Source organism: Cervus canadensis, chromosome 10 (genome assembly GCF_019320065.1).
Source record: "Cervus canadensis isolate Bull #8, Minnesota chromosome 10, ASM1932006v1, whole genome shotgun sequence".
NCBI lineage: Eukaryota > Metazoa > Chordata > Mammalia > Artiodactyla > Cervidae > Cervus > Cervus canadensis.
The window spans coordinates 60,725,736-60,744,187 of record NC_057395.1 but is presented as its reverse complement, the minus strand read 5'-3'; the positions used below and the strand labels follow the sequence as shown (position 1 = coordinate 60,744,187).

General features: G+C 55.0%; 1 protein-coding gene across 10 annotated transcripts in view; it reads left to right on the top strand.

Annotated features, from left to right (window-relative positions):
• NOL4L (nucleolar protein 4 like) overlaps window positions 1–18,452 on the top strand; it is a 129,614-nt gene that overhangs the window by 85,039 nt on the left and 26,123 nt on the right. For 6 of the 10 annotated variants that reach the window (XM_043479356.1, XM_043479354.1, XM_043479355.1 and 3 more), the window contains exon 5: window positions 16,977–17,118. In XM_043479356.1, the coding sequence (XP_043335291.1) occupies window positions 16,977–17,118 (142 nt within the window). Of the gene's footprint in view, window positions 1–8,422; window positions 8,638–16,238; window positions 16,424–16,449; window positions 16,681–16,976; window positions 17,119–18,452 lie in introns of those variants that run through there. The other 4 variants (XM_043479359.1, XM_043479362.1, XM_043479361.1 and 1 more) reach the window with 4 other exon arrangements.

Here is an 18,452-nt window from a genome sequence, read left to right as displayed (position 1 = left end):
AGAAACAAGCTTCTGTTACTGTGCCCCCATTTCAGAGATGAAAAAAACTGAGGCATGGAGAAGTCGCCTGCCTGAAATCACACTGAGGAAGGGCCTGAATGCAAACAAAGCCCATCCCCTACTCCCCGACTCCACCCCTACCCTAGAAGTTGACTCAGCCACCAGAAAGGCCTCTGTGTATCAGCTCTGGCCCCAAAGCCTTGGCTGCCACATACCATCCCCGCATACACACCCACAGCTCTGTTATGGAGGGATTGAGGGCTGAAATGGGAAGTGCCACCTGTGCCAGTTTCAGAGGGACCCCACTGCTCCTCCAGTCACCTGCTGAGGAGCAGCCAATGTTGCAACCCAGCAGACCCCCAGGCTCAGCTGCCTTCGGGGGCTGCACAGAGAAGCCCACCGTGGAGCAGCCCCAGCCTATTCCCAGCTCCCAGCCCAGGGAAACCTCCACTCACCCAGCCCCAGACTCCCCCTGGAGGGCTCCTCTCCCTGCTCTACTGAGGTGGGTGAAGCACAGCACCCCGCAGTCCAGCTCAGGGGTCCCACCTGGGGTCCACCATGTGCTCTGGAGATCAGTACACCCTGCTTCAAACCCCAGCATGGCCACTAACTTTTGGTTCTGTGACTGTGAGCATGTCCTGGTCTCTGAGCTGTTGGTGACTGGGTGTGTCATTTAATCTTCCTCCCAGAGTCCCTACTCTTCCATGTGCAAAGTGGCAGTTAATATCACCCTTGTTGTTTGGGTGGTGAAATAAGGTCACATAGCCTGGCACCCAGCACAGTGAATAGTGCTGCTATGACCATTCCAGTGTGTGTTCTTTAAGGACCATCTGAACTCGTTTGTGTCGCGTGCACATTTAGGAGCAGTAGTGCCATCGGGGCTGGCCTTGGCTTTTTGGCCGAGCCTCTCCCGAGGTGCTACGACAGGAAGGAGAGGAGGTAGGTTGCCCCTCTCTGGGGAGCTGTGAAGTGTGGTCTGCGTTAAGCCGGGAGTGCACTTAACCCAGAGCTCTGTTGCAGCCTCAGAGCTGTGCTGGACAGAGGGCAGGACGGGGTCCTGAGCAATGCATTGGTGAGTCCCTACAGGGCCTGATGCTGCCAGGGACTCTGCCATCTAAAAGCCTGTCCCAACCCCTGAGAGCTCACAGTCCAGTTGGGGAAGGTGTTTAATGCAGGAAATGGGAAGGACCACAGTGCACTGTGACAGAAGACTGACAGAGACCTGCCACCAGAGCCAGCTGGGTGGTCTGTGAGACTGCCGCTCTGAGTTCAGAGGGGCCTACATCTGACGGGTGGAGGATGTCTTTGTTGATGGCCCAAAGTATTTTTCTACCTAGTGAACACCCATGCCTCCTTCAGTGCCCAACTTAAATGTCACCTCCTCAGGGGAGCCCTCCAGGATCCACTATGTCCTCACCTACTAAGTACTTCCTTCCTAGCGGGTCCCACACCTGTCAAGTGCAAACTGAATACATATCCTGTGACTAGAAACTTTGTGGTCCTTTGTTTAATTTCTCTCTCCTACTGGCCTGCAGGCTCCGAGTAGGCTGACCTGTGTTGTCCATTGTTCTGTCACCCATACTTATCATATGGTGCCTGGCATGTGGAGGGACACTATACATTTGGCGGGGGAGGGGGGGGAGGGAGCATGTCTGGAAGCATGCTTGGTCAAAGGCTTGGAGGGGATCACACATGGGTGATTGAGGGACAGAAGAGGTGAGTCTGTTGGACGTGTAGAGTTCACAGTTTGAAACAAAAGGCTCTAAGGCCAGCAGGGCTGTGGGAGCCCTTGAAACATGAGGCCAGAGAGCTCTGACCTGAGTCTGCCAGCAATGGGAAGCCATTGAAGGTATGGAGTAGGAGAGTGTCACGAACGGAGATTAATTGATGGCATTTTAAAACAACATTTCTGAAAAGGCAGTTGATGAAATTGTCATTTTTACCTTTGTCGTGGTTGTTAGGAAACTGTATTTTGACAAGTCAGGCTCTCAGTTCTGTGCATCATGGGAAATTTATCTGAATAGGGAAGGTGTGCGGGAACAGTGTGGGACAGCTTCTCTTGGATTTCCAGAAAGGTGTCAAACCGACTGTGAGCTGGCAGCCAGCTGGGCAAAAATCGGCGCATGTGAGGATTAAACGGACAAGCTGAGTTACTACCCAGCCTGAAGACCAGGTATTCTGAATCCAGGCATGGGTAAAGCCTGGAACTTCTAGGCCCGCTCCTCTTCCTGCTGGAAAGCCCTCTCCACTGGCCACCTGTCACATTCCCCACAGACTTCTTTGGTTCAGAGTAGATGTCACCTCTTCTAGGTGTTAGTCGCTCAGTTGTATCTGATTCCTTTGCAACCTCATGGATTAGAGCCCATCAGGCTCCTATGTCCATGGAATTCTCCAGACAAGAATACTGGAGTGGGTTGCCATGCTCTTCTCCAGGGAATCTTCCTGACCCAGGGATTGAATCCAGGTCTCCCACATTGCAGGCAGATTCTTTACCATTTAAGCTATCCAGGAACCACCCGCTAACAGCCCCTTAATCAGAAACACCTCACCCATGTCATAACTGTGTTGCGCCTAGAGCACTGTCTGCTGTGGGAAGGGATTAATTGTCTCTATTATGCTGGGGCAGGGACAGTTCATGGTGGGCGTAGAGGTGAGTGCTGATTCTACCAGGTATTAAAATATATTCCAGAGCTATGCTGTCGGGACAGGAATAGACAGATCAATAGAATAGGCAATTCCCAAAATAATGGGAAATTAGTATTCTATAAACATGGTGCTTCCAGTCAGTGGGTGAAGATGAGTTATTTAAAAGACGGTATTGGGACAATTTGGATAGCCATGAAAAAACAGAATAAGCTAGAGCTTGGCCACACTTGTGTATTTTTACATTGGAGTATACTTGCTTTACAATGTTGTGTTAGTTTATGCTGTACAACAGCCAACAACATCAGCTGTATCTACACTCACATCCCCTCCCTCTTAAGCCTCCCTCCCCTCCCCCATCCCCCTTCTCTAGGTCATCAGAGCGCGGGAAGTTGAGTTCCCTGTGCTATACGGCAGCTTTCCACTCGCTATCTGTTCTATGCATGGTAGAGCAGATACCTCAATACTACTCTCTCAACTCGTCTCGCCCTTCTTTTCCCCCGCTGTGTCCACAAGTCCATTCCCCACGTTGTGTCTCTGTTTCTGCCCTGCAAGTAGGTTCACCTGTACCACTTCTCTAGATTGCATGATATGCATTAATACATGATATTTTTCTCTTTCTGACTTACTTCACTCTGTGTGACAGACTCTAGGTTCATCCACATCAGTACATATTACTTAATTTTGTTCCTTTTTATGGTTGAGTAATATTCTGTGGTACTGTATATGTACTATATCTGCACAGTACATATATCTGTATATGTACTATATCTTCTTTATCCATTCATCTGTCAATGGACATCAAGGTTTCTTTCATGTCCTGGCAATTGTAAATAGTGCTGCAATGAACATTAGGGGTACATACGCCTTTTTGAATTATGATTTTCTCAGTTTCCCTCACTTCTTATATGGAGATAAATTACAGATAGGATAAAGATTTAACTCTAATGAAGCTATAAATGCTCTAGAAGAAAATATGGGTGAATTACATTTATAATCTTAGAGGGGAAAAAAAAAAAAAAACCTTCGTTTTGACCTGAAATCCTAAAGCCCTAAGGGGAAAAAAAAACTAACTGGATGATATAAAAATGTAAAATTTTCATATGGCAAAAAATCACATTGTAAACAAAATAAAAATAACAAAAGGAAAACATATTTGCAAATTTTATAACAAAGATTAATATCCTTCCTTTCTAAACAGTTCTTACAAAAAAATAAAAGACCACAACCCAGTAGAGAAAAGGGCAAGAATATGAATATATTGTTTAAAAAAGAAAAGAATTACATGTGACCAGTAAACACATGATATGCATAAATATAGGCTCCCATTCCCAAATGAAGAGGGCAAAGAGAGACACCATTTTTCACTTCTCAGATTGGCAAAGATGAAAGAGGTCGCTAATACCAAACGCTGACAAGTGTGTAGTGAAATGAGAACTGCCAGTGCTACTGGAGGCTGAGGAAACTGGTACAACAGCACCTGTGAAGAGGGTGCTGACCAGCACTGTGAAAAGTAGCCTCCTGATGCTGACGATAAAAGCTACTACTTAACCAGTACTCCCTCTGGGGGAAGGAGCAAGCTTGTATTTTATGACCTAACCTCAGAAGTCATAGACCCTCAATTCCACTGCCCTATCCATTGTGCCAGGGGACCCAGGGTGTGATAGTTGGAGGGGAGGCTCATCTGGGGACAGCTGGGAGGCTGGCAGTTCCTAATGTCCAAGGGGAAATTTTGGTGTCAAACAAATTAAAACACTATTTTATTATCCACTTTGTGGATGAGGAAACCAGTGCCCCAGGACACTTGTTTGGTGTCACAGCCAGAATTGGAACCAGTCCCATTTGACTAAACTCTTTCTAGTCCACCTCCTTCATGGTCACCCCAAAACCACTCCTGATATATAATAAGATATAATCTAATCTCCTCTGATCTCTTCATAATTTAGACTGCAAGACTGCAAGACTTTCCCGCTCTTAGAATAAAAGTCCCACACCTCACGGTAGTGTCCAAGGCTCTGAGTGCTGGGCCCTACATGCCCTCTCCCCCTCCCCTCCTCCCAACCTCCCCCTGGCTCTTACCAAGTCCCTTCCTGCCTCAGGGCCTATGTACCAGCTGTTTTCCTCTACCTGCAAGACTGTGCCCCCAGGTCTTCACCCAGCTGTCAACTTCCACCATCCCAGGGTCAGGGCCCATGTGGGCTTTCTCAAACTGAGAGGGGCTTCCTTGACTACTCAGCCCAGAGCCCACTTTGTCTCCCCTGTGTGCCTTCCACCCCTCACGCCCTCATCCTCTACTTCTCCTTCACCCCATCACCAGCTCATCCTATATCTCCAGGATCCAACCAGGAGTCAAACTTCACATTCCGTTGTTATTTCTCTGTAGTTTCATGATTGAGAACTGTCAGACTGATGACAATGAATCTTTGAGGAATCCAGGACACTTGTGGAGAGTCTGTCTTTCAGTATTTCTTGTCTGGTTGTCTCTTCATGATCAGATTCAGGTTAAGCATTTTGCACAGGAGGACTTGGACATGGGGAGAACTCAACACAGGTGATGCTATGTTCTCACTGCATCCCTTCAGGAGGTGAGCACATCATTTCAGTTGGGCTCCACTTCAGGGTCTGCTGATTTGATCACTTGGGGAGTGTCTGCCAGCCTTGCCATGGTGCAGGTATATGTGTCTTTTATAAGTAATTTGCAGGGAAAAGCATTTTTGAATGCACTGAGATGCTTGTGTAGTATCTATTCTGGTCACGATAAGATCCTGTTATTCCTAATCATGAACTACTGGTTCCCATGGTCAGGTCCTTGCTCCTGGAGCATGCTCATTTCATATGGGAATCTGCCTGGAGGGGTTTGCTGCTTAAGAAGCTCCACAGAGCAAATGCTGCCATTTATAAAGGCACCCACTGTATGTAGAGCCTGGAGGGGACGTGAAGGCAGTACTGCACCCTTAAGCAGATGAGAGTAGCCTTTCTCTGTTGTGGTCTCTCACACCAGACTGGGGTGGAAGAAGAGACACATCACTGGGAGAATTAGTGGTCAAGAAACTAGGTCATGCCATTCCTCATTGGGACCCATGCTGTGGCCACTTTAAGGAGATGCGCAAAGATGCTGAAAACAACCTACACAAGGTTACTCAAGGAGTAGGCAGCTCCTGCAGGAATTAAAGAGCCAGGAGATTTCTGCAGGCTTCAGCACAGAGGAAAACTCCCCTAATTCGCAGTACTGCTAAACAGCCAGGCTTCTCCAGGGCCTCCAGCACTTCCTGTGGGTCGAGTGGGGCTGGGGCTGTTTTATCTCAGGGATGGTAAATGAGTTCACATTTCATGCCTAGAGAAAATCACTGCTCTGCCCTTCTGGGCGGCACTAGCTCTCTTATTTGTCAGAGAAGAGGTGGGTTATCTTGGTTCAATTCCGCCTTTGAACACCAGTTGGATCTGGGTTTATATTTCAAGCCCAGATGTCCACCATTGCTGTGAAATCGTGACTCAGGCCAGGAGAAGTCAAAGGTCTCCAGAAATGTGGGGGGAAGAGATGGGAAATCCTGGGCTTGAATTATGTCATTCGCAGAGTGAGGAAGGGCAGTTCCCGTGTTGGAAACAGCCACATTTCCCTGTATGAATTCAAGAGTCATGGCCACTAGTTAATTCTGAAAATCATTATCAGTGTGTGGACGTTCAGGCAGTGAAGTTTCCAAACTGTCTCCCACCACGGAGGAGGGGACATAAAGATCTCATGGAGAAAAGGGGGAAGAGAGAACTGGTTTGAAAACATTAGGTTTTAGGGATGAAAGGTACTAATGAGTAACATGCTTAGAGCCTCTTTTAAAAATAAAGTGTGGGTCTTATACTGACAGTGAAATCTTTAGCGTGTGCAGAAGGAAGTCTGTGCGCTGTGAATAATTCGATGTGTTGTCATCTTTTTATTTTTCTAATGGGTGAATACTGAGCCCTGAACCTGTGATATTGTATTTCCAACTCGTACCTGTAGAGGGAGCCTTGTTTACCTCTGATTGTTCACAATGCAAAGCTTTCAGTGGAAGAAAGAAAAAGGCTTTTTTCAGGGGAAAAAAAAAAAGTTGGAGGGTTAAAGGCAGTCTGTTTCAAAATTGCAAACAATCCCGCTGGCTGTCTCGTTTTCTCTTCTTCGCTGGTTTCCCTGTGAATGAATTGTAGCGTAAAGCAAGTAGAAATTGCCCTTCCTCTTTGGATGCGACCAGAGGAATCAGATGGGACCGTTACTGGTGGTTTTTGGTTTTGTTTTTTCTTTGCCGTTTCCTCACAGAATTCCACGAGGGCAGCTCTCCAACCCCGTTAAAACACAGGGTTTTTCTGAAGGTTGACCTGTTGGAGGGTGTGAATTTGGGGAGAGGGAGTCTGCCCCTGACCCGTCTTCTCTGTCGGGATCTAATCCTGCTTTGGGGGGTCTAATTCTACTGTTGGGGTACGAGCGCGCTATGTTCCGGGCTGAGTCTGAGGCTGCTCAGAGGTCCGGGGGCCCACACCCCCGAGACGACCGCTGCGGTCTTCTCCTGCGCCCAAGGTGGACGAGGACCGTCTGCGCGCGGCACCGCATCTCTGATCCGCGCGGGTCTTCCCCCTACTGCGATGCTGTGTTTGGACCGCGCGCTCCCGGGTCTGGGATGGAGCAGCATTCTTGATGTTATCCTGTTACTTTACAACTGTATCCTGCGCGTTTTCAGGAGCCCGCGCTGTGTGGTTTAGGGGAGCACAATGACCGGCGGGAGGGGGAGCGGGGACGGACCCGGGAGCAGGCTGGCGGCGGGCGCTGGAGATGGTGGAAATGTTTGGGTCGCACAGGTGAGCGCAGCCGGACTCCGAGGCGCCCGCCAGTAGGGAAGGGGAGCAGGGGAGGGTGGAAACTAAGTGGTGGGAAAGAGACAAAGGAAGAGTGAAGAAGCGAGATGGTGCGGAATAGAGGAGGGGGATGGGAGGGGGCAGCGAGTGGGCAGCAACGCCGAGGAGCCCGAGCTTGAACTTGATCGAGAAAAGGTGGGGGCCCAGAGGCGGGGTGGGGGGGGGCAGCACAGAGCCGACCACGTGCCTGTTTTTCCCAGACCCGGGGCTCGCTCTGAACCCCGGGGGGCCCAGCCCTCTGGCCCAGCAGCCCCGCCCAGCGAGGACCCGCGTCCCCTGGAAACCCGGGGACGCGTAGGGGTCGAGGGCTGCCCGAAGGCCCAGGGTGCCGAGAGTTCCTAAAGGTGCCTGAGTCACTTTCTTTGGGTCAAGTCTCTCCTCCTCTGGCCTGAACGCGGATAGCCGACCACGCGCCCCGCCCCCCCTCCACCACCCAACCCTCACCCCGGACTCGAAGACTGGGTCCTCCGGGAGCAAGGGGCGAGCACAGACCTCACCGCCTTCTTTCCCGGGCTCCGTCCCCCGCAAGAATCTTCCTCCAAGCGCTTCCCCCTTAAGGGCGCTCACCCCCGGGAGCGCTCGGCCGCGCGTCCAGCGCGCCCTCATCCCTCCCCCTACCTGGCCCAGCACCCTCTCCTTCCTCCTCCCCCCTCCCCTCCCTCTTTTCTCCTCTCTCCGGGTGCCTCCTTCTCCTCTCTCCCCCTCCCCCCGCCCGGGCCCACTCCTCCCGCCTGCCCGCCCCTCCACCTCCTCGGGCTGCTCCTCCTACTCCCCCAGCGTAAGCCCTCCGTGCGTTCCCCTCCCCCCGGCCCCCGCCCCGTGCCGGGTCCCGCCCCCCTCCCCCGCCTCCCCGTGCCCGGTGCCCCCCTCCCCCTTCCTCCCTCCCGGCCGCGGCGCCGCCGCCGCCGCCGCCGCCGCTCGCCTGGGCCCTCCCCCCGGCCACCCCCGCCCCCGGGCCGGGCAGTGACGCGCCGCGGCGGTGCCAGCCCCTCTCCCCGGGCGGCCGCGGCGGCAGCAGCAGCAGCAGCAGCTGGAGCTGGAGGGCTGTCACCGCCGCCCGCCCCGCTCACTCGCCGAGCCCGACCGCCCGTCTCCGCCTCGCCTCCCGCCCAGGTACGGAGTCCGGCCCGGATCCCCGCGATCGGGCCGTTTCCGGGCCCCCGGGCCGCCGCCCCCCTTCTCCCGCCGCTGCCGCCGGCCGTTGAGCTGCGGTTAGGGGGGCGGGAGACTGGGGGGGTTCCGGGGAGGGGGACGCGGGGGAGCTTCCTGCGCCGCGGCTGAGGAGGGGGGCGCGCGGAAGCGGCTGCGCCCTGGGCGGAGTGGGCTCGGGCGGGGGGCGGGTGAGTGGGACCGAGTGGGGTGGGGGCGGTGAAGCCTGCACTCCGGGGGCCGCGGGGCTCTCTGGAGGGGCGCCTGGCCCCGAGTCCGGGGGGCTGCCGGGCGCACCCCACTCCCGGGCCGTGCGCGCCGCCGGTCCTGGGGGGCGGTGATTGTGTGCGCCGCGCCGCGGTATTGTGCGGCGGTCGCACGGTTTGCAGCGGGCTCGGCACCGCGTCCCGGGGAGGCAGGCATTCGCAGGCGGCGGGGTGGGGGCCGGGTTCGAGTGGCCGCCGCCGGGGCCGTAGCGAGAAGGGAAGTGGACTGTTTGGAGATGTGAGGACGGGAAGCGTTGAGTGGCAGGGAGGGGCTCCCTGCTTCGGCGCGGGGAGTTGAGACAGGGTTTGCAGAGTTGAGCCCACTTCAGCAGACCCCCGCCCCTCCCTGGACCAGACCTGGTGCCCCTGTCAAGTGGAGGATCGGAGCAGAAGCTGGGGGTATCGGCGGCCCCTGCCTTAGGGGCATTCCTTACGGACCGGGGCGCATGGGTCGGGGGCAGCCGGCCAGAGCCTGGGCGCGCGCCCGGGTTAAGTTGGATTTACACCTCCGTCCGCCCGCTCTCGCTTCTCCGAGGCTGGACACTTTTTCGGGCGGCCGGGGTTGGGGGAGTGCAGTTCGCGTTTTTATTCCAGCCGCTCCGGTTCAGAAGTGACCCCCCCTCCCTACTCCCACCTGGAGCCGCGTTTGCCTGAGACCAGTCGCCCCTAGCGGGCCGCGCTTCCTGGGGGAAGTTCTCATTAAGCCTGGCTAATTAGCATTATTCCTGGAGAAAGGTTAAGGTTAGACCGTCCTTTTCCTTATCGGGAGGCCCACCCCCTTCCTCCCCATTCCCTTCTTCCTCCCTTCTCCCCAAGAGCACAAAAGCACAAAAAGAAAGTGTGAAGAGGCGCAGATCAATGGAGAAGCCACAAACCCATTAATTCAAATGGAACCTTTTTCCCCCCTCTAAAACATTGATTTTTCTTTCTGTCTGCTCTGAGGGGAGATTAATAACCTCCTGATTTCACCTGAAATGGTGTTTGGACTCTGTGATTTCCTCCTCTTTCTGAGAAGGATTGTGGCTTGAAATAGATTCTCCCTTGAGATAAAGCCCTACTTATCCCAGAATGAGCTGGAAACCCCAGCCTGGGCCCCTGTCCTACCAGGTGGGGGGTGTGGGGAGAGGGTTGTGGGGCTCTCACAATTCCCCCAGAGAGTCATGACCAGGGGCCCCTTCTTACCTGCCCCTTGTTTCTGGTCTTCGGGTTGTTCTGGGGGAAGGACCCATATGGGGCCCAAGCCCCAGTGATGGTTTAGCCAGGAAGTAGTGAATTACCCTTACATTGGATACCCATTACGGCCTAAATTCTAGGTGAATACAATCAATCTTAATTTAATCCCATCTCAAGGTGGGCTTCTTTTGGAGAGTGGGGGTTGGAGACAGCACCACCTACCCCCCTCCCACAAACACTGCACCATGGCTGGGTGCCAACACCCCATTCAGCACCGTCCTGAGGAACAGCAGGAAATCAAGCACCCGGGGCCTTCCTCCCAGCTGGAAAGGCTGATCTGGGGAAACTTATGTAGCCTGAGTCACCCTGGGGCCATGTGGAGCTGCACTGGCCCTGAGTTGCTCAAGAATTTTTTTTTTTTTGGTCTTGTCTCCGTCCTTTTCTTGGAAGGAAACTCCTGCAGGGGATTAGTGCAGAGTGGTTTCTCTCGAGCCCTCTGTTCTGCTGGAAGAACCTTGTCTGCTGAAGTTCATCTCTCCAGCCTCCCTTTTAAAGAGACCCCTGTTCACTGCAGGGTCTGGGGTATCAATGAGGCCCTCGTGGTGAGGAGTGCTGGGAAAACAGCCAGTTGCCTTTGCTTGGGAAACAAAAGCCCGTTTTACACTCAATACACTAGTAGGAAGGTGTTGAAAATGCTCACCCCAGCTTCCAGGCACCCATGACAGCAGAGACAACAGAGCATCCCTGTGTCGATGCAGACGTCTCTGACAGACCCTGTCCGTGTGTGCGTGTGTGTGTGTGAGAGAGAAAAACCTAAAATGTGGTAGGTGATTGGCTGTCAGCCCTCCCCACTTCATGTTTCCCAGAAGAGTTTGTATGGCTAGGAAGCAGAGGAGGTATGCTGGCAAGAAGGAGCGGAATTGAGTGGAGTGTCCCCAGGAGCCTGGCGTCTGCCCCTGGTAGCCAGGTGAGCTTGGGACGAGGGCGTGAGCTGCAGCCTTGGGACTCCCTAGCCCCTAGGAGCTGTGGCTCAGACCACCCTAAGATGTCGTTTGTGCTGTTCCTTCCCAACCAGGATTTTGAACCCTTGTTGCTTTGGATCCTGGGGGCTGGGGGGGGTTCATATTCCATTAATAAGCCATCTGATGAGCTGAAGTGGTTAAGTTGGGGTCAAATGCGGTTCAGTACCTCCTTGGCATGCTCAGAAGGCTGTGTGTGTAATGCTCGCTGACATGGAGACAGGCAGGGGAATTGCCTCGCACTGAAGAATTTCCAGGGCCTGGGAGGGGCCTGCAGGTGTTCCAGAAGGAGGTGCTCACTTTGTCCAGCCTAGTATCCGCCGGTTTGGGGTAGAGCCGGTGCCAGGGCAGCTGCCTTGAGCCTGGTGGTCTTCCTGGCAGGAGCTTCAGCCTCTCATCAAACCCACCCCAAAGGGCTGGATAGAGAAGGGGTCTGTTTCCTGCCTGGCCCATTCCTGCCTCCCACCCCTCCTCTGAAACACACATACCCAAGGCTCCTGGTCAGGGCTTACTGCTTACAACAGCACTAAATTCGCAGCAAATCCTTCTCCCTTTCTCTCTCAAAGCAAGCAGTAGAGATAGAGTTACAGCTCTGAGGAGAGGCCTGGAAAATGTTGTGTGAGGCACACCCCAGGATCCCTGTCCTGGAGGATGCAAATGGCTCAACTTCAGAGGCACCAGGAACCCAGTTCCCGAGAAATTGACCCCAGTTGTAAAATAATCAGGTTACTGATAGCACCTGCCCCTGGTTACACGCCATGGATACAGGCGCGTTTCCACCATTTCCCCTCTGGTCTCCCATTTTCTCCTCCTCCTGGGCTGGGCAGCGGTTGGTGCTAGTTTGCCTGCAGAGGAGGAAGGGCCTCAGAACCTGGGTGGAGAGAAACTGAACCTGTCCGTGAATTCTGGACTGCAGATAAGAGCAGGGAGGGTCTGGTCGGCTCCTCTCCTGCCCAGAGTCAGGGCTCCCAGACTGGGGTGTGTCCCAGGAGCAGCCTTGGGTGCTGTCTTCCTGCCGCCACCACCCCCCACCCCCAGCTCTTGAGTTCCCTTTCCAGAAGGGCAGTTGACCCGATCGCCCTGTGACCCTGCAAGTGGCTCAGGTCCTTTGGCACCAAATAAATGATGACCTTTTGTCAACAGGTGGGCAAGGCTGAGCCTGTAGGGTGTCTGAAGCCAGAGTCAGGAGTCACATGGGGTCTAAGGAGAGGGACCCCGGAAGTAATGGATTGTACACACTCCTTTATTTTTTAATGAAAGTTTCAATGAAGTTTGTTTACAGAAAGAGAAATCAGTAGACCGAGTTTCCTTGAGATTCCAGAGTGCCCGACTTGTGACCTCTGGGCCTGCTCTCCGTAACCCTCACCATCACCTCCTGCAGGTCCCTCAGGCCCAGCTATATCCCACTCTGCTCATCGCTGATGGGCTCTGAATTATGTGCTGGTAATTGCCTGTGTCATGGGCCTGCTCCTGGAGCCTGGGCCTGGTGTGAGCCGGTGGGGTGACAGTCTACAGGGTGCTCTGCCGTAGCAGATGGATGGCAAAGGGGGCTTGGGCAGCCTTCTCTCGGCAGGTCCGCCCGGAAGTGAGGATATGGGAGTTGATTTTGATTGGAACTTATAGTTTGGTGTATTTTTTTTAAGTTAGGCATCATAAATTTGATTTCTTACTTAAAAATTTACTGTATCGGGGACTTCCCTGGTGGCCCAGTGGCTAAGACACTGTGTTCCCAAGTGCAGGGGGCCAGGGTTTGATCCCTGGTGGAGGAACTAGATCCCACATGGCACAACTAAAGATCCAGCATGCCACAACTTAGACCACAACTAAGGGGCCAAATAAAAATAAATAAATCTTTAAAAATTTCTGTATCAGTGGTGCCAAAAGCTTAAATAGAACCATCACCCACAGTGCAGGGATTCATGTGACAAAGCCCTGGGTGCTGTGGGAGAGCTTGATAGTCAGTGGATAACTGGAGAGGGGGTTCCCCAGCCCCCTTCTCCTTCAGTGCTTACATGTGGGTCAAAAGTTTTCTCTGTCCTTCCCTAAATAACAGGGCCCTGGAGGGAAGGAGTCCTGCTGTAGTCTCAGCGCTCCTCACACAGCACCAGCACACAGTAGGTGGTCCATCAGTCCGCATCTATTCATTGATTAAGAGTGGTCCAGGTGTGGGTGTAAATATAGCTTCACCTCCTGTGAATTTCCTTTGGGTCTCATCCTGAGACGCTTTGTTGTTAAGGAATCCGGTTCTTTCGACTAAAGGGAGGAAGTGTGGTGAGGTGGCCCCTTGGAGTGGTGGACTGTGATGTGGGCGCTGAGCACATCAGATCTCACGAGCCCTGGGGCAGCTAAGGCAGGTCCAAGGGTGGAAGGCGGGTACCAGGTCTGGAGAGAGGCCTGACACGGGCGCCTGCTGTTCCTATTGGACAAGGAAAGCTCAGACAACCCTAGTTTCAGAGCCCCTCATGGATGGGCACTGGGTGCTCTTCCTTATTGGGTGATCACAGTTCAGTGTAAAATGTAGCCCACTTCTGCCCAGTTTGGCCTGTCCAGGCAGGGAGACGTGGAGGGGGGCCATTTGGGAGGACAGTTAAGTGATCTGAGCCAGAGAAACCCGAGGCTCTGCATGGGGGCGCCTGGCAGCTGCAGGCAGGGACTGCTGCGCGGCAGCACGCTGCCACCCGCCTGCCAGCCAGGGTCCAGGTTTCATATGGTCTCCGTTCAGGAACTGTGTGTAACAGGACCAAGCCCCTGCTTGTCAGACTGATGCCGCATCCTTGTTAAACCCCTGTGTCATGCCAGACAACTCAGCCAATTTGACTGGTCTCACTGGCTTTGTCCAGAGAACACAGAGCCCGCTCCCTACTCTTGGAAGGACTTAAGGCTGTCTGGGGGGAGAGAGGGCAGAGAGCCTCTGTGCTGGTCGCTGCAGCTGAGTTCTCTGCTGCCCAACTGCTGGGCTGATGGTACAGACAGGCAGGCAGTGTGAGGCAAGGTGCAATGGAGCCTGAGCTGGACTTGATGGAGAAGAGGGACATGAGTTTGGAGTTTGGGTTCTGAGGTGCCGCAGCACCGTGGGCATTCCAGGTGAGGGGCTGGGAAGGAAGCAAGCACCTGGCCCTTCAGGACTGCACACCTCTGGCTCTGCCGCTTGTTAGCTCATCACATTGGGGGAGTGCCTTCACCCCTTGGAGCCTCAGCTTCCTCATCTGTAGAATGGGGCTGATAACTGCATGCACCCAGTGGGTCTGTGATGTACTTGGCAACTGATAAACCATGGCTTCCATTGTTGTTATTTTAAACTGTGGCCCAGTGGGGCTAGAGCTGGGGTTCAGCGCTGCACCCAGCGGTTCTGACTTTTCCTTGCTCCTTGATGAAGAAAACCTGTGTGTTTAGTGGAACTCCTTTCTCTGAGTGGAAGATGCCCACCCGGGATTATGTGCCCCTTAGGAGGAGACACCCCTGAATGGCTTCACTGCCCATGCAGCTCACCCATCCCCTAGTCAGTGGCCTCCTGACTGCCTGCTGGAACCCACCAGCATGTGCCAGCATGTGTTCCAGCGTGTGCTGGGACCCACCAGCTCCCCACATGGACTGCCTGTCACAACCTTCCTCACTTCTGCAAGCCTCTGCTCTGATTGCCCCTGACTGCTGAGGCCCTTCTTGGCCACTCTGGGAAACACAGTCCTGCAGGTCCCTCGCCCCTCTTGTCCTGCTTTAGTCTTTATTGTGTTGCCCTAACACTCCCGATATTACGAGTTTTTCTGCTGATGGTCCCTCTCCCCTGCTGTCCCTCTCCACAGTGAGCACCAGGAAGGCCATGACTTGTCCACAGGTAAATTTTCCAGCATCTAAATGCAGGAGACCTGGGTTCGATCCCTGAGTTGGGAAGATCCCCTGGAGAAGGGAATGGCTACCCACTCCAGTATTCTGGCTTGGAGAATTCCGTGGACTGTATAGTCTATGGGGTAGCAAAGAGTTGGACACAACTGAGCGACTTTCACATAGATGTTCATTAAATAACTTGTTGAATGGATGGCACATTTTGAGTGGGTGGTGCTTCCAGACGTTAACAGACTACTTGGTCCTTTAAGCCACAAGTGTTTCCACAAGAGCCAGGAGCTTCAGCCAGGACTTCAGGGTCCAGTGACCCCGGGACAGCCAGGAAGGAGCCAAAAGCCCACTTGAGGATGGCCCAGTTCCTGGCTCCCAGAACCTAGATGGCCCTACCCCTCCGAGGGTCCTTCTCCCCACCTGCTCACGGCCCGTCACCCTCCTGCCGCTGCCCAGTTAGCGCAGGGAGAGTCATGTTGCCCTTTTTGCAGAGAGAACCCTTTGAACGTGCGTGTGTCCCACCAGGTGTGAGAATGCAGTCTGAGTGAGGGTGAGTGAGCGGGCTTCCACCCAGGGCTGGCTGTGGGGGCGCGTCCTTGTGTATGAGGAGCAGGGAGCCTGTGGGAGGGAGGCAGGGCGGCTGCATGTGGTGGGGGGGTGGGCCCCTAGGGCACATGTGGTCCATGTGCAAGCAGCGTGGGGACCCCTGAGCTGGGCAGAGCTGTTGTCCTCCTGATTCAGCCGCAGAGGGTACCCACTCCTCTGTGCTGCCCAGAAGCTGTAAATTCCAGGAAACTCCCTGCCAGCCAGGCTGGTGGGGGAGGGCATGGAGGAGCACCCACTGGTTCCCTAGCACTTGCAGAGCAGATGTGTCTGCCTCGGACAGCAGCCGAAGAAAGTTCAAACCCGAGTGTGTTTGCTTGCTGTAAAAGAGACCTCTGTGAGGGGCCCATGGAGGGAGGCTTTGGGGGGGATGGTGCTCTGCCAGAGGTCCTTACTGGGGGCCCACAGAGGCCATTGTATCTCACCAGACGGGGGAGGGAGGGGGAAAAGCCAGAGCTCCAGGGTGTGGGAGCTGCTGGGTCGTCTTTCTTGCGTTTTACAGCCAGCTCCCAAACACAGTTGCTAGCTGCTGCTCCTGAAAGAGGCTGGGCCAGAAGGAGGTGGGGTCCCTTCCCACTGGAGGGCTGGGTGGAAGGGGCCCTGCCCCGGGGGTTCCCGGATGCCTGGCCCAGGGCTCACTGAAGCCAGCAAGGGGAGAGAAGGCAGGCGTGGTCCTCGCCTGCAGGCCCTCCGGCTGTTTGGAAGGCCCTGGCGGCCCCCCAGGCCCTTGAGCCGAACCCCCTTTGCGGTCTGATCCAAACCCTTGCCTGCCCCACCCCCTTCCTTCACTATACTTCTGGGGTTGGCCTTTTCAGCTCTGGAAGCTGCCCAAGAGCATATCTTTGAAGCACAGCAAAGGTTAGGAAGGAGGAAGACAGAAATGTCCTCTGGGCTGGGGGAGTGGGAGAAAGGAATTCCATGCATGCTCCACGGGAGTTGGGCGGCTGGCATGGTGGGGGCCGTCAGCCTGGCCTCGGCAGTGCCCGACGTGTCCTGCTGCCCACGTCTGCCCGCCTGGCCCTACGTGAAGTGAACCCTCCTCCCAAGGCTGTTGGCAGAGAGTGGGGAGCAGTGGCCCTTGTTTACGGCGCCTGCTTCAACCTTGGCTCACAGGGGTAAGAGCCAGGCCTTGCCACCCGCCCCTACAGGATGCGAGACCTCCTAATTGTCTTCAGTTACAGCCAGTGCCGGCCCTCAGCCCCAGCTTCCGACAGGAACCAGAGCCGCAGCCACTTCCATGGGTGGGGGGGCAGGGGGAGAAACCCGTCCCCACTGCAAGGTTTGGGGGTGCCCTATAGCCTATGGGGGCACTCCCAAACACCCTTGGGCCCTTGGGTTCACCCTGTATGCTGCCCAGGGGCTGCAGAGAGCCGGTCCCTATTGAACACCCACCTTCTTTGTCCCTGATCAGGATGAAACTTCTGTGAGCAGTGAAGATTTTGATATGAACGACTCCACATGGATGTCAGCTGACCCACAGCTGGCCTCCAGCCTGAGTCCCAGCCAGGACGAGAGGATGCGGAGCCCACAAAACCTCCACAGCCAAGAGGACGGTGAGTGTTCCTTTGTGGCCAGCAGGGGAAGGGTTGTGTCTGCGCCTGGAGCTTAGGAATCCCCAAGGGGGTAGACTCTGGGCTGGAGCCTCCAGGGGTGGCTGAGGCTCAGGCTGACAGCGGCCCCCAGCGTTCTCAGATCTCCACGGTCCCCGCTGCCCCAGCCCTTAGTTCCAGGAAGAGCAGTTGTTCTTCCCAACGGTGAATGGCTCAGAGCTCTTTTGGGGATTGACAGCCTGACCACATCCTGCCAGTTTGTCTGCTCTGATGCTCACGGGCTGGTGGGATGTGGATTTCAAAGTTATTGTGATTCAGGTCTGGGAAGGTTAACAGTGTGCCTGACCCAGAACAGTCCAGCCACCCAATCATGAAAACAGGAGTTGGGCTTCGTGGCCCGGATGTGAGGCTCTGAGACAGGGTCCCTGTCTGTCCCTGGTGCGCGAGCAGACAGGGTCCCTGTCTGTGGTGTGCCCCCAGCCCCTCAGGATAAGAGGTGGGCTGGCTGAGGAGCTGTCCAGATCTGCCCTGGCCCTGGCCCTCGCCTCCCGCCCCCCGCCCCGACCAGGGCCAGCCCGGCAGCCTCCTCCAGCCTCCCTTGGAAGAGAAGCGTCTTCTTGGGGTAGGAGAGTTGGGGTCAGGGTCAGACCCCAGAGGTCTACTCTAGCTCTCTTGCGTCGAGCCCCCCAAACTGGGCCTACCTCAGTTAGATGTGGTTGTGGGTGTGCAGTGGCACCTGTGGACAGAGTGTCCTGGGCTGGGCTCTGATTTTCCGGGAGGACATAAGGTGGGTGGGGGAAGAGCTGGAGAGAACTGGGGTGTAGAGCTGCAATTAGGAGGGGTCGAAGGTCGGGGCCTGGAATGTGGGAGGGAAGGTGCAGGGTTAAAAAGGGGTGTAATGTTAACTCTGCGAAATAGGTTAGCCTTAAAGAGTAAATAAGGAGTAGGAGCCTTGCAGTTTGGGTCAAAGTTCGTCTCCATGGCGGAACCCGCGTGCCTGCCTCCCCGCAGCCTTCACAGGCCTGAAATCTGGCTTTGTCTGGGAGGGGACCCAGCACAGAGACAGCCGGGGTGGCCCATCCACGGGCTGGGGAGCCCTGGGTGTGGTTCTGTGAGGAATGGGGTGCGAGGCTGCTGGGAAAGAAAAGGCTTTTGTCCCTTGACACCTCAGGGGGTCAGCACGACCCCCTTGTGCTGCCTTCCAGACCAGCACCGCCTTCCAGTGTTCCCACGGGTGGGGGGCCAGGGTGGGGGTACCGCGTGCTGGGGTGGGGACGTCCTAGGGTGAGATGTGCCCAGCAGCTAGCCTCCTGCCTCATCTGAGCTGATTGAGGGCC